The 12,445-nt window shown below is 25.5% G+C and overlaps 3 protein-coding genes across 3 annotated transcripts; 1 reads left to right on the top strand and 2 right to left on the bottom strand.

Annotated features, from left to right (window-relative positions):
- Positions 1-5,765: 5,765 nt before the first annotated feature.
- Positions 5,766-7,729, top strand: Bm3129 (Uncharacterized protein; the record flags this gene model as incomplete). The annotated part of the gene is made up of 6 exons (XM_043077552.1): positions 5,766-5,835; positions 6,387-6,514; positions 6,705-6,808; positions 6,899-7,037; positions 7,150-7,290; positions 7,580-7,729. 6 exons carry the CDS (start codon positions 5,766-5,768, stop codon positions 7,727-7,729), a joined length of 732 nt encoding a protein of 243 aa, XP_042933486.1.
- A 379-nt stretch (positions 7,730-8,108) lies between these two features.
- Positions 8,109-10,385, bottom strand: Bma-hpo-4 (GPI-anchor transamidase, putative; the record flags this gene model as incomplete). The annotated part of the gene is made up of 7 exons (XM_001894628.2): positions 8,109-8,249; positions 8,507-8,675; positions 8,841-8,972; positions 9,195-9,403; positions 9,501-9,577; positions 9,662-9,720; positions 10,168-10,385. The coding sequence occupies 7 exons, from the start codon at positions 10,383-10,385 to the stop codon at positions 8,109-8,111; spliced, it is 1,005 nt and encodes a 334-aa protein (XP_001894663.1).
- A 1,039-nt stretch (positions 10,386-11,424) lies between these two features.
- Positions 11,425-12,250, bottom strand: Bma-snr-6 (small nuclear ribonucleoprotein E, putative; the record flags this gene model as incomplete). The annotated part of the gene is made up of 2 exons (XM_001894627.1): positions 11,425-11,555; positions 12,112-12,250. 2 exons carry the CDS (start codon positions 12,248-12,250, stop codon positions 11,425-11,427), a joined length of 270 nt encoding a protein of 89 aa, XP_001894662.1.
- Positions 12,251-12,445: the final 195 nt, after the last annotated feature.

Here is a 12,445-nt window from a genome sequence, read left to right as displayed (position 1 = left end):
AGTTTATTCCAGAGACGATCAAATTTCTTTTGTGCTCTTTGATGGTCAGTTTATTTCAGAAGCAATTAAATTCTTAGCATCATAAAATAATGTTATATATAAATCTATACAATTCCAAATTCATTATGTTCTAAGGCAAAAAATAAAATACAATTATGAACAAACATTTTTAAGAGTGATGTGTTCATCTCTCCTAACACAATCTCATTCATTTATCACTTGCAGTACTTTTTCTTTTTTTAACTTCTTAATTTTATTTAATACGAAAGAATGGTAAGTAATACGTATTCAGTCAAGTTGTACGTACTGTTCTATAAAAAAAAAAGTTTATTGAAAGTAAAATTTAACCAGTTTAATGGTTCGAATAAAAGTAATTTAGTATAAAGGATATTTAACAATTTAAAAGTATTTTGATAGTTGTAAAGAAGAAAAATACTACTCTTTTTTTTTTCTTATACGTGCACTAATTTCGATATTTTAAAGAACTTTTGGACTTTTTATTAATTTTGTATTTTATTTTATTTTTTACTTTATTAATTTCATTAATGAAAAAAAGACACCTTCATTAATTTTTTACTATTTTACTACTTCTTTACTATCAGCTAGTGTAAAGAGATATAGCACTTTAATTCTTCCTATACAAATTCCATAAATGAACTTTTAACAACTGTACAACTTTAATTGACACACTCCAAACTTCTTCCCATGCAGTAAGGATGCATTTCTTCTTCTGTGTTCAAAAGCTAAATTTGATAGGAAAATTCAATTCTGTATTAGTGAATTTTATTGATTTTCAGCTGGATTTGTGCTAAAACAATTTCAACTTTAGCATATCAATTAGTCATTTTATAATTAATTTTTTAAATAATTAATAATATTAATATGAAAAGAAATTTACCAAGACTTGGACTGAAGATATAGCGTCAAGAAAAATTCCAGATAAATTCAAATTTGTTTTATAATTCTTTAAAACTCCAATTTTGTAACTTTCTAAAATTTTGAAATTTCGCATTTTTAATAGCTTCAAAGTCAAATTAATTGTATATAACATCAAATGAACATTTTTTAAAGTTCTGAAGCCATAATTAATGAAAAAAATCAATTCTGTACTAGGGATATAAGGATTTTTCTGATTTATTGCTAGATTTGTGTTAAAAAATTTGAAATTCGTCATTTTGGTATCAGTTCATCATTTTAAAATTAATATTTCAAATAATTGATAACATTATGACAAAAAGAGAGATTTGCCCCAAGATATCGACTGAAAATATAGCATTAAGAAAAATCCCAATTAAATTCAAATTAATTTTATAAAATTTAAATTTCAGATGATAAAAATAATGGGAAATTGATGAACTAAAAAATTATTTAAATGAAATAAGTGATAAATTGATCAAATTAAGTATATTTCAACTACAAAAAATTAATATTTTTAATTTTTTCGGTTTTAAAATTGTCAGTTGATATCATTTTCCATTATTTTTGACGGTGTATTTGATAAACTTAGCATGCTTTAATGAAAGCAAAACTGATTTTTAATTCAATTAAAAAATAATAATGAGTTTATTTGTTTTCTTTTTTATTTTTTTTTTAAGCAGAAATTTAATAGATTCAAGATGTTATATCGTAGCCCTAAGTTATAAATAAAAAGCCTAACATTCTATGTTCAAAAAAAAAAAAATTAAATTTAAACATAGTAAACAGAAAAAATGAAAAAAATTCAGCAAATAATTTATATATTTTTTAAATTCTCTAATTTTTGTGCTTCAATTTTTTTAACGAAAAATTTCACAAAGTTTAAAAAGATTGAAAACGAAAAAAAAGATAAATGAATATAAATTAACAGAAATTCTTCCTAATTTTTCTTCAACTTTTCATCGTTTCTCTTTTTTTTTTTTTTCACATTTTTCTCATCAATTTTTTTCTTAGAATTCAAAAGCAAATTAACAAAATGTTAATACGAGAAATTTTCTCAATTTTTGAAAAAAGAGAGAAAAAAAACTATACGCTAGCATTATTAAGTGAATTCTTTTTTTTTTAACTGAATTTTGTTAAATAGTATTTAATTTAATTTTTAATTAGTAACAAATATTTCAATTTATTTCTTCCTTAATTCTTGAACAAACTTTTTTTGTGGTATTTATAATATTGTAAATGATTTGATTTATATATCATTATGTCTATCGAAGTGTACCATTTGCGCCAATCGTTAAAAATGCTTTGATTGCAATACCAAATATAAATTAACAATACATGAATCCATTTTATTTTCCTAATTTAATAACTTGTTTAAAAAAGAAATTTATTTTCCTTTTCAAAAAAAAAAAAAAAAAAATGTTTACAGTTTAATTTATGATGTTATGGAGCAATGTTATGAGAAATGAGTTATATTAAAAAAGAAGCTTCAAAAAGAGCAAGAAAAAAACGTTTTTTTTTGATAATAAATGACCTGCTGTAGATGAATCTAGCATTTGCACCATCTATCAGTGATGAATAGATTAACATTTGCGCCTATCATTTTTTATTAATATCATTTGCAAAGAATAAGTAATAATACAAATTTAGAAATGAAAATGAAATAAAAATATTTTTATTTATACTTTTTTTTTTTTCATTTTTTCTTTTTATTTCAGATTTTTTATATTTTTTATCAGAAAACATAAGGTTAATTAACACTGATAGCAGTAAAACACATGCAAATTGATATGTTAAATAATAAAACGTTTATTAGTGATTATACATATTAAATTAATTCTCGTATTTCAAACTTTTCACCAATTTTTAGTTAATTAATTTCACACATTGTAATATATTTAATAATAGATGAATTAGAGATTTACAAATTTCCATCGTCCAAAACTGCTTTACATTCATTTTCAAAAAAATACTCAAATACTAAATATTAGTGTTTGATAGTGAATTTTTGTCATTCCTCTGTATAGCTTCAGCAACAACCAATCTATTCTTTTTCCGCCTGTCTGTCATTTTCCGCTCTAAAATAAGCGCTAAAGTATTGAATGTGACAATTCGACATCTTGCATGATCGAAGATAAATTCTTTAGACTAAGCATTTGGTTTGCTTTAAACCTAAAGGTGTAATTTAAATATGCAAAAAAGTTTATTTGATTATTATCAAATTAAGTAAGCTTTGGAATTAGTTATATTTTATGTTGAATTTAACTAAATTTAATAAGTTGGAAAAGGGATACGTTGAAGACAGTGATATAAGAATGAAGTATTTATAACAAAATCATTGGAAGTTCATAAAAATTTTTTTAATTACTAATCAAAAGTAATTAATGTTACTCATTTATAAGAGAGATAGTGATAACAAAATATATATATATATTTTTTAATAAAAGAGAATTCCGACAATGTAGCATAAATCTGTTTGTATCACTAAACACCAACAAAGATTTGTTACAATCTTTGTTTACAATTCAATTGTTACAATTCAACGTTTATTAATACGTAAAAATACGTCATACGTTATTACTAAAACTTTAAAGCTATCATTAAAAAACATTTTTTTTTTCTTTTTTGACTAAATAACTTAAAAAAACTGGTAAAAAAGAAGTTAAAAATAAGTGATAATAAGAAATGATACTAAAAATTGTAAAAATATAAAATTGAAAAAAAAAAAAAAAAACATGGACAATTTCAATTTTTTTTAAATTTAAAACATGATAGAAAACAAAAAAAAAAGTAATTCACGGAAAAAATTTTTAAAATTGTCAAATTAATGAAATAAAAAATTTACAAAGCAAAATTACAAAGAAATACTTTTTTTAACAATAATATTTAATCATATTGCATAGATTAATATTAACTATTTTGCTTTTATTAGTTGTTTATTTTTTAATTTCTAAAATTACAATATTACATTATAATTGATGTAGTAATTATAATTGATTTTATATATATGCTTGTCAATTTTAATATTTTGTAAATTTTAAGTAAGATTTTTTGTTTCAACTTAAATCTTCTAAGTAAAAATGATACATTTAGATAAGTAACTTTGAAAGCGATTAAAAAAAAAAAAAAAAAAAGGAAATACATTTTTTTGTTAAGTTTATGTTTCAGTTTGTTCATTGTGGTCTTTCTCATATTTGAGTAACAACTGTTTCAGTTCATTTAATAAATATTTCCACAAACTGAATCATTCGTAGATCATTTCTTATCGATAGCAATTTTCTTTGTTCATATAATTTACTTACTACAATTTTTGTCAGAAGTGAGAATTTGAAAAAAAAGTAATAAAAGTACTCTAAAAAGAAAAGAAAAAACTTTGCTAAAATCTGTAATTAAATGTTATACCTTATTTGTTAGTATTAAGATGAATTTATATAGTTAATTAATTTATTTTAATTTTTTATTTTTCATTATTTTTTTTTTCACTTACTTATACATAATTTGCAGTAATGTAATATTTATTAAGTTATTTTTGATTAGCTAATAATTGATAGCTTTCATTTACATTTAATAATTGAATTTGATTTTTTCAATATATCAAATTTATCATTTATTTTGTTAATGCAATAAATCAAACAAGCAAAAAGAAAATTCTTTTTAATTGAAAAACAAAAACAACTTTAAAATATTTAAATTCATTAATTCAACAATTTCTAGTAATTAGAAGAGAAGAAATTATGAAATCTAATTATAATTAGATTAGTTAAACTACACAAATTGTAGTAATTAAATTAATTAATTCCGCTTGCATTAAAGTGTTCAGTATTTAGAAGAAAATTTTTTTTCGCAAAACTTGTAATTTACAAATGACAAATTTAAAAAAATATTAGGATAAGCTTTTATCAAGGAATATCTTCTATTAGAATTCAAATAAATTCAAATTTAAATCCTTATGTCTATGCTACGTTTTCATATTAGTCAATGTTTATATTTATTTATCAATTTATCAACTATTCTTTTCAATCAGCAAGTAATTGATTATTTGTGTAATTTATTTCGAGTTATCCATATCACCGATATATGAATGATAAGGTTTCATATGTTAACAGTAGGATGATAAAGTTTTTTTGTAGAAGATATAAAAATTCTCAGTAGAAAATTGTTTTTGCAACTCATTTTAATTATCAGTTTTGAATTGTTATCATTCATTATCCGTAACTTTCTTTTTTTTTTTTTTTTTTTGCCTCTCAAATAAACGTTTTTTGTTTATGAGTTAAGAAAATGTGTCATCCTGGAATGATAAGTAATATTAGCTAACTTAATTTGATAAACATTTATTTTCTTAGACTTTTTCTATAATTTAAGTTGAAGTTTCATTTTCCTTTTTCACTTTTATAAATGTGAAGAAATTAAAGTATTCGTGTTGTTCTCATTCCTACGAATTTTTTCATTCTAATATTTTTTAGTTAAAATTTTTTATTTGTTTAAGAAAATCAAAGTGAGAAAAATGTTCACTTCTGACAGATGGATAATAAGTGTTCAAAATTTTTGAAATTTAAACATTATTGAAATGTATGTGTGTGTTTATCAATAATGAATTAGTGGTTGGAATAAGTGTTACTAAAATTATTATTTATTTATTTTTTTTTTTGTTAAATATGTGCTGTTATTGTTGTTTAATACTAAAATATACTCATTATTTGACATTTTAATTATTTTACAAAACAAAGAAATGATAAGATAGGAAAAGAGAAAAATGAAAGAGAGAGAGAGGGAGAGAGAGGGAGTGTGAAAGAGAGGAAGTGAAGAAATGAAAGAAAAACATATTGAATGAAAATATTTTTAAAGATCAAATGGATGATGAACAGCTGCGCCAACTTATTGCTTCTCTATGTATTTTATCAAAAGAAGGATCTATTCCATGTAAAATTTTTGATTGATATTTCAAAATCATTAATTATAATTTATTTCTTTTTCAATTTCTATTCTCTCATTAATTAATGAATAATTTATCACATAACATATAGATGTTTTAACAACAGAAAAACAAAATAAAAAATTAAAGATTAATAGATAAAGTTTTGAAATAATTTTCGCTTATAATTAATGAGTTCGATTTTTAATGCTTATAGAATAAATAAGCAAATTAGTTTTTGATGTATAATCACAAATGCCTGATCAGATTAAAATATTAAAAATCAAATTTATAATGAGTTTTAAAATTACATATGTGTATAATAAATAGATGTATATTTGCATTTTTGAAATTATAAAATAAGAGTTAGAAATTAGAAATTTTTTACATTGATGTTAGCAAATGATAATTTTTTTTTAATTTCTAAGATATAAGCACTGATTTTTTGTCAGATTTTGATAATTTATTAAATTTTAAATGAAAATATTTTTTTGATAATTTATAAAATTTAAATGAAAATCTTTAAAAAAAAAAAAAAGAGAGAAGAAAATTATTGCAGTGAATACGATCAGTGTATTAGTTAGTTCAGCACCATTCGAAAAATTGGCTTATTATTTACATCAACGTTGGCTATCGGAGGAAAATTTCACAAAAATTGCTGCACATATCATTTTGCAGCATTATCGTGTAATATATTTGTTTAATCATAAAACATAATTTGAAATTATTTTGTGTTTTAAATTAAAAATATCAGAAAAAAAAAACTATCATGAAGCAGAAAAAATTGGTAGGTAGAAGAAGTGTTACAATCATAACATTGTTGATTTTTTTTTATTAAAAATTTATTATCAAATTTTGAAAAAATATTTATTTTTAGATGCATGAGAAAGATTTTGGCTTATTCTCCTGTTGCTTGGCACATATTTTATCGGATTTTCGATCCAGACATCAAATCAGGGAAGGAAATAAACTTGTTTTTAGGTATTCTGTTAATATTATTACCTAATCACTAATTAATGCAGCAACTTACTTTCATTTTTTTTTTTTTTCCTAAGCAAAAGTTAATTGTAGGAATATTGTTCGAGCAATACTAGACTTCTATCCTGTTTATAAAGAAACTGATGCAGCAGTAAGCGAATGTTTGATCGAACCGATGTTTACTTCATTTGAAGATCTAATCAATGATGATTCTGATGAAAAAGATATTAAAGTATATATTGTTTTACTTTATAATTAAGAAAGAAATGAAACTTGCTGCTGTAAATTAAAAAAAGAAAAAAACATTGTCTTTTTACTTTTATCAAAAATTCGCTAAATTTTAGACTGCTGCAGAATTGATCATAGATCACGGCAAAACATTATTAAAGATTAGACCTGGTAAATGTGACAGTTTTATAGTGGCATTACGAATACACCTTTGTGAAGGTGATTTCAAACCTGTAACTCGACGACTGATATTACAGGTTTGTATAATGTATTACATATAATAAGAATAAAGAGGAGACAGTTTTGTGAATGAATTGTCAAAAAAAAAAAAAACTGCACATTATTGTTATTGCACTTTTCACAGTAACGGATTTTTCTTAAATTTCTATAAAAATATATTACAGGAAACAAAAGTTTTAAACAATGTTTGATTAAAATTTGATTAAAATGCCCGCATCAAATATATTTATGAAATATATGCCCTAATTTCAATAAATAATTTGACAATAAACTGAAATAAAAATTTACATTACATTAGCTTTTCAGGCCATTGATTTCTGGACTTATAGATGGGACAGTGAAATAATGCCTTTCTGTATCAAACAATTCTATGAACCATCCATAGAGTTCATCAAAAATCTTAAACAAACATCAAGAATGCCATCAGAAAGCAGAAGAAAAGAAAGTTTTGTATAATTACACATTATTGTAGAAAATAAGACCTCATAATATAAGATTCAAATTTCAGATAATTCATCGGTCATTAATTCCTTAAGCACATACTATTTCTTCAACTATGTATGCGAATAATAAGCCATAATAAAACTTTTGACAAACTTTGAAGAAGCTCCAGGCATTTAAAAAGTTCCCTGACATTATCGAAATTTTTGCTGCTGGTCTACTTTCATAATTACAAAGCTCTAAGATAAAAATGACCTAAGCATTCGAAAAATATATTTAAAAGTAAATATGTAAGGAGCGTTTTGAAATAGAAAAATTCATAAGTTTGAGACTAGTTTTGAGGCCATGAAGTTACATAGACGATCATAACCAAATAATTAATAAACTACATCAATCAAGTTACATCATTGTCCGTAGATTTTCCATAGTATGGGGGTACATTCAGCCATTCGTCGTCAAACTCAATTTTTTCCGTGATTGTACGTAGTATCCTTGATGAGCCGAAGAAATCAGTTACTCGAACTCTCTTAGGATCCTAAATTATATATTTCCAAGTAATATTTATAAATTAATTAAGCTTAATAGAAGTATAAAAAGCAGAAATGGATTAACAAAATTACAAATGTAAGTATATGCAAGACACATGTTTTAAGTAAACTTACCTTGGATAAAAATAAAAATGAGAAACTCAGACTAGTGCTTAGACTAGTACTCTAGATTAGTGACTACAATATTCCTTATGTTAGGAGTCATTAAATGTAATAAATGAAACGGGATAAGTAAAGTACATACTTTCGGATACAAATCCGTACGAACGCCAACTGTTGAAAGACATTTCGACTTTGGACAAGAATTAAAGTAATCAGACATAGATTTGTTTGTCAGTAATGATTTGACCTCATTTTCAAGAAATTCAAGCGTGAATTGTGTATATCGATCTATAATATATACACCAATGGATCTGAAATATCAGTGGAATACCTTCGATTTATTTGGAAAAAATTTCTTTATAGATCTTGCTTACAGAGAACAATTTTTTTTTCTTTACAGAAATAAGAAGAGAAATCAATATATATATTGACAAGTTATATATATATATAACTTGAGGATGAAAAATCGAACTTACTGGTCAACATCATACGAAAGAGAATCTTCGCCTATTAGAGAACTACTTGTTGCAAGCACATTTGGACTATATATTTTCTGGTACATGGATTCACTTTGACATGTGTCTGCTATCACAAGCATTTCATTATATCTGCAATAATAATAAGAAGGGCCTGCAGGTAGTTATTAATATTTATTTGACATAATTTAAAACTGAAATTAAAAGTGAACATTTTTCCTACCAAAACTATTACACAAGGAACCTGATCTATTGTTAAAACATTCTTGATGTTATTTGTTTTTAGCACTTTTAAACAAATATTTTAAGCAAATTTTAGTAAAAAAAAAATGTTCTTAAAAGTGGATTTATTACCTATTGCCTTGATACATAGTTTCAATGGCGTCCGCTAAATCAACGTTTGTTAATTCTTCGGAATCCTGGAACTTCAAAAAGCCATCACCACCATGTCCAGTAAGGTAAATCAGAATGTTACTTTGATGGTCTGAAAGAAGGCGCTTAGAGCGCGGTGTAGCTGGATGAACTCTTCCTGTCATAAGACGCACGAAATTTTCAACTGATACCTGAAATAGTAGACAGAATTTTAAGATACACAAATCACAGATTTTATCCCAGTTGAAAGAATAAAACGGAAAATGCAAGTGAAACTCTGTTTGATACCTCATATCCACGATAGTCCACTTCAACCTCAACACCATACAGATTGATACGTTCATATTTACTGTTGTATACCGTACCTTAAAACATTAGTCTGATATCTCGAAGAAATGACTTACTGCCTAAAATCAAAACGAATGAAACATTAAATTAAAGATGCTAACCAGGTTTCGGATTCCTAGCATTGCATGGCATATCATCAGCTAGCATAAGTATGATATTGCTGGAATGTAAAATATATTTGAAATTACCCTTTAAAAATGGTCTATTTACATGAACCAAATTTCTAGCTCACTGTATCATACATTCTCAGCATTCTCTCTTCTTTTCTAGTTCTTTATCTCACGGGTTCAAATCTAAATTCAAAGAAAGTGCAAATCCTACTTAACATTTTAGTATGTATATTTATACTCAGGACGATCGGTAGGACTCTGAGCACTGCATTCAAAGTGAGACTATAAAGATGTTAAAATGAATCGAAAAAGACTTTTTACTCTTTTATTATAATTCAATTTTGTCGCAAAAATACATATAGTGTAAATACAACATCTCGTTAACAATAAGGAAGAAATGACACGCAAAGAAACGGATAATTTTTTAACCATTCGTTTTGTGCCTTTACATCATTCCGAATTCTTCGAAAATTTTCACGTGTTTAGAAGATACTAACCTATCGGGAATTCCAAGCCTTTTTACGGAATGATATAACGACAGAACATTAGCAACATGACGGTAATTAAACCAAAACCGTGATGTGCAGACCAATACTGCCCAGTTATTGGTATGTCCCGGAGTTTCGAAGAATGACTGCATATGCCTCTGCAAGGCCGTTTGCTGTTCTACTGCAACAACTGCCGAAAGAATAAGAATAATTATCAAGGGTAACATCTGAAAAAGAACCAAAAAAAAAAAAAAAAAAAAAAACTTATTAGAACTTTAAACTTGAATAATTCGAAATCAACTGAATTTAAAAAAAATCTAAAATCTAACACCGAATGTAAGTTCACTCGAATCCACTGTGACGATTGAACCAACTGTGAATAATAATGAATTCAGTTTGCAAATAAACTTTGCAACAAAAGTATTTTGTAAATTAGACTAGTGTTGCCACCAATAAAACGGAAGCAATGTCGATCCCAAATAGAAAGTTATTCATTTCCTTATCATTTTTCAGCTAGGAAAGAAAAAACTTGAAAAGCTTTCACCCTACATAATGTAGTGAATTCCAACTACAAAAACATTCGTATCATTAGAATTCCAAATTCATCTTGAATATATAATAGAACTCCCTTACTGGCTGCTTATAAAATTGGACGGGTATTTTCCGTAAACCAGTATGTTCAGTAGAGATGAAAACGCTGATCAAAAGAAATCAAGCACACATGAAGTCATGAATATATAATAGATCTTTCTTGCTGGTATATTAAGTTATAAATTTTCCTTTTTTACTTCACAAACTAATACAATCCATCCATAACTGCTTTATAACTTTTTACGATGAATATTACTGAAGAACATTTCATCTGTTACTTAGGTGTAAGAATTTTCCGGTCAGCGCGGGTTAAATCACGATACGAAGTTTCTAATTCAAAATGTATCAAATTTTATCAATGCTGATTAATATTTAATTTGCACACAACAATTTTCATAAACGTCACACTGATGGGAAACATTGTACCTCAAGGCTACGAACATGCAAAATTCCAACAGAGCTGCAGAAAAATCCTCTTTGTTGTTCGCCATGTTTTTGAATTTAAAGAAAAAAAATTCGCTTAACTTGGTAACACTCAAAATTTGGAAAGTCTTCTACAATAACACTCTGTTTTAAGTTTAAGAGAACATATAAACAGTTAAGCAAACAAACAATGAAAAAAGAAAACAGAACGAGAATAAAAATTATGAATTACAAAAGTAACAATCAAACCATTCAACCAATACTTTGGATCAATGTAATGTTATCACCTTTTAACATGATTCGACCAACTTTATTGCGATTTTTTGTCTTCATATTCACTTCTTCTGCTTCATCAAGCACAACGTTCATATATTCGTCAAAACCTGAAAAAACAAAACAAAACAGTACTACAATGAAGGTCATATGCTTCTCTTTTTAAAAAATAAATTTTCAAGTCTCAAATCTGCGAAAGATAAAATACTAACTTTAGCAGACAAAGACCATCCGATCACCAAAAAACATATATCTAACATAACTCTATTTTTGTTAAACTTTGTCCACAATAGAACTATTACTGCATACCAGCTCGTAAACATAATGCTAAATGTAATATGTATGTGTAATATTAATATGTGTAAAACATGCATAAGTTTTGCAGTTTGATATGAAAGGATGTTTTGAAATCGCTATCACCTAAGCAACTAGCATATTAACTGTTGCAAAAATTTTTCAAACTTCTCCTACTGCGCCCATTTAAAAAACAGGTATAATCTTATGACTGATATTACATGTTCAAAGAGGAAATTAATCTGAAGCTTAAATAAGAAGCAATGTTAAATATCCCTCAAGCATCTTGGAAAAAGGTGATGAAACAACAATACAAACAATTAAAATATTCTAACGAAAAAGAAAAAAAAAACCAATTAATAAACATAATACCAATGATATATCCTTCGATCCTATGAGTGATATCCTCATACAGCCATATCTGTATGCGTGATCGATTTTGCAAATATCGAAAAATCAAATTAATAGGCTGTACCATCACCTTCTGAACTTTACCACTTCTTGCTGCCATTTTTGTAGCAAAAATATCTTAGCTAAAGGTTAAAGGTTAAGGAGTGCAAGACGAAATAGTCACTGCAAAGTCAATAAGAAGTTTTAGCCCTGAGATAATACTCAACTTTCAAATGATGTCTCTTATTAACGAGTCAAATTTTAACGCTTCCAATGAAAATTTTTCATCCGATTCAATGAATTCATTAGTAGGAGA

Source organism: Brugia malayi (assembly GCF_000002995.4).
Source record: "Brugia malayi strain FR3 genome assembly, contig: Bm_v4_Chr1_scaffold_001, whole genome shotgun sequence".
NCBI lineage: Eukaryota > Metazoa > Nematoda > Chromadorea > Rhabditida > Onchocercidae > Brugia > Brugia malayi.
The sequence above is the reverse complement of the archived record's forward strand: the minus strand, read 5'-3'. Positions and strand labels throughout refer to the sequence as shown.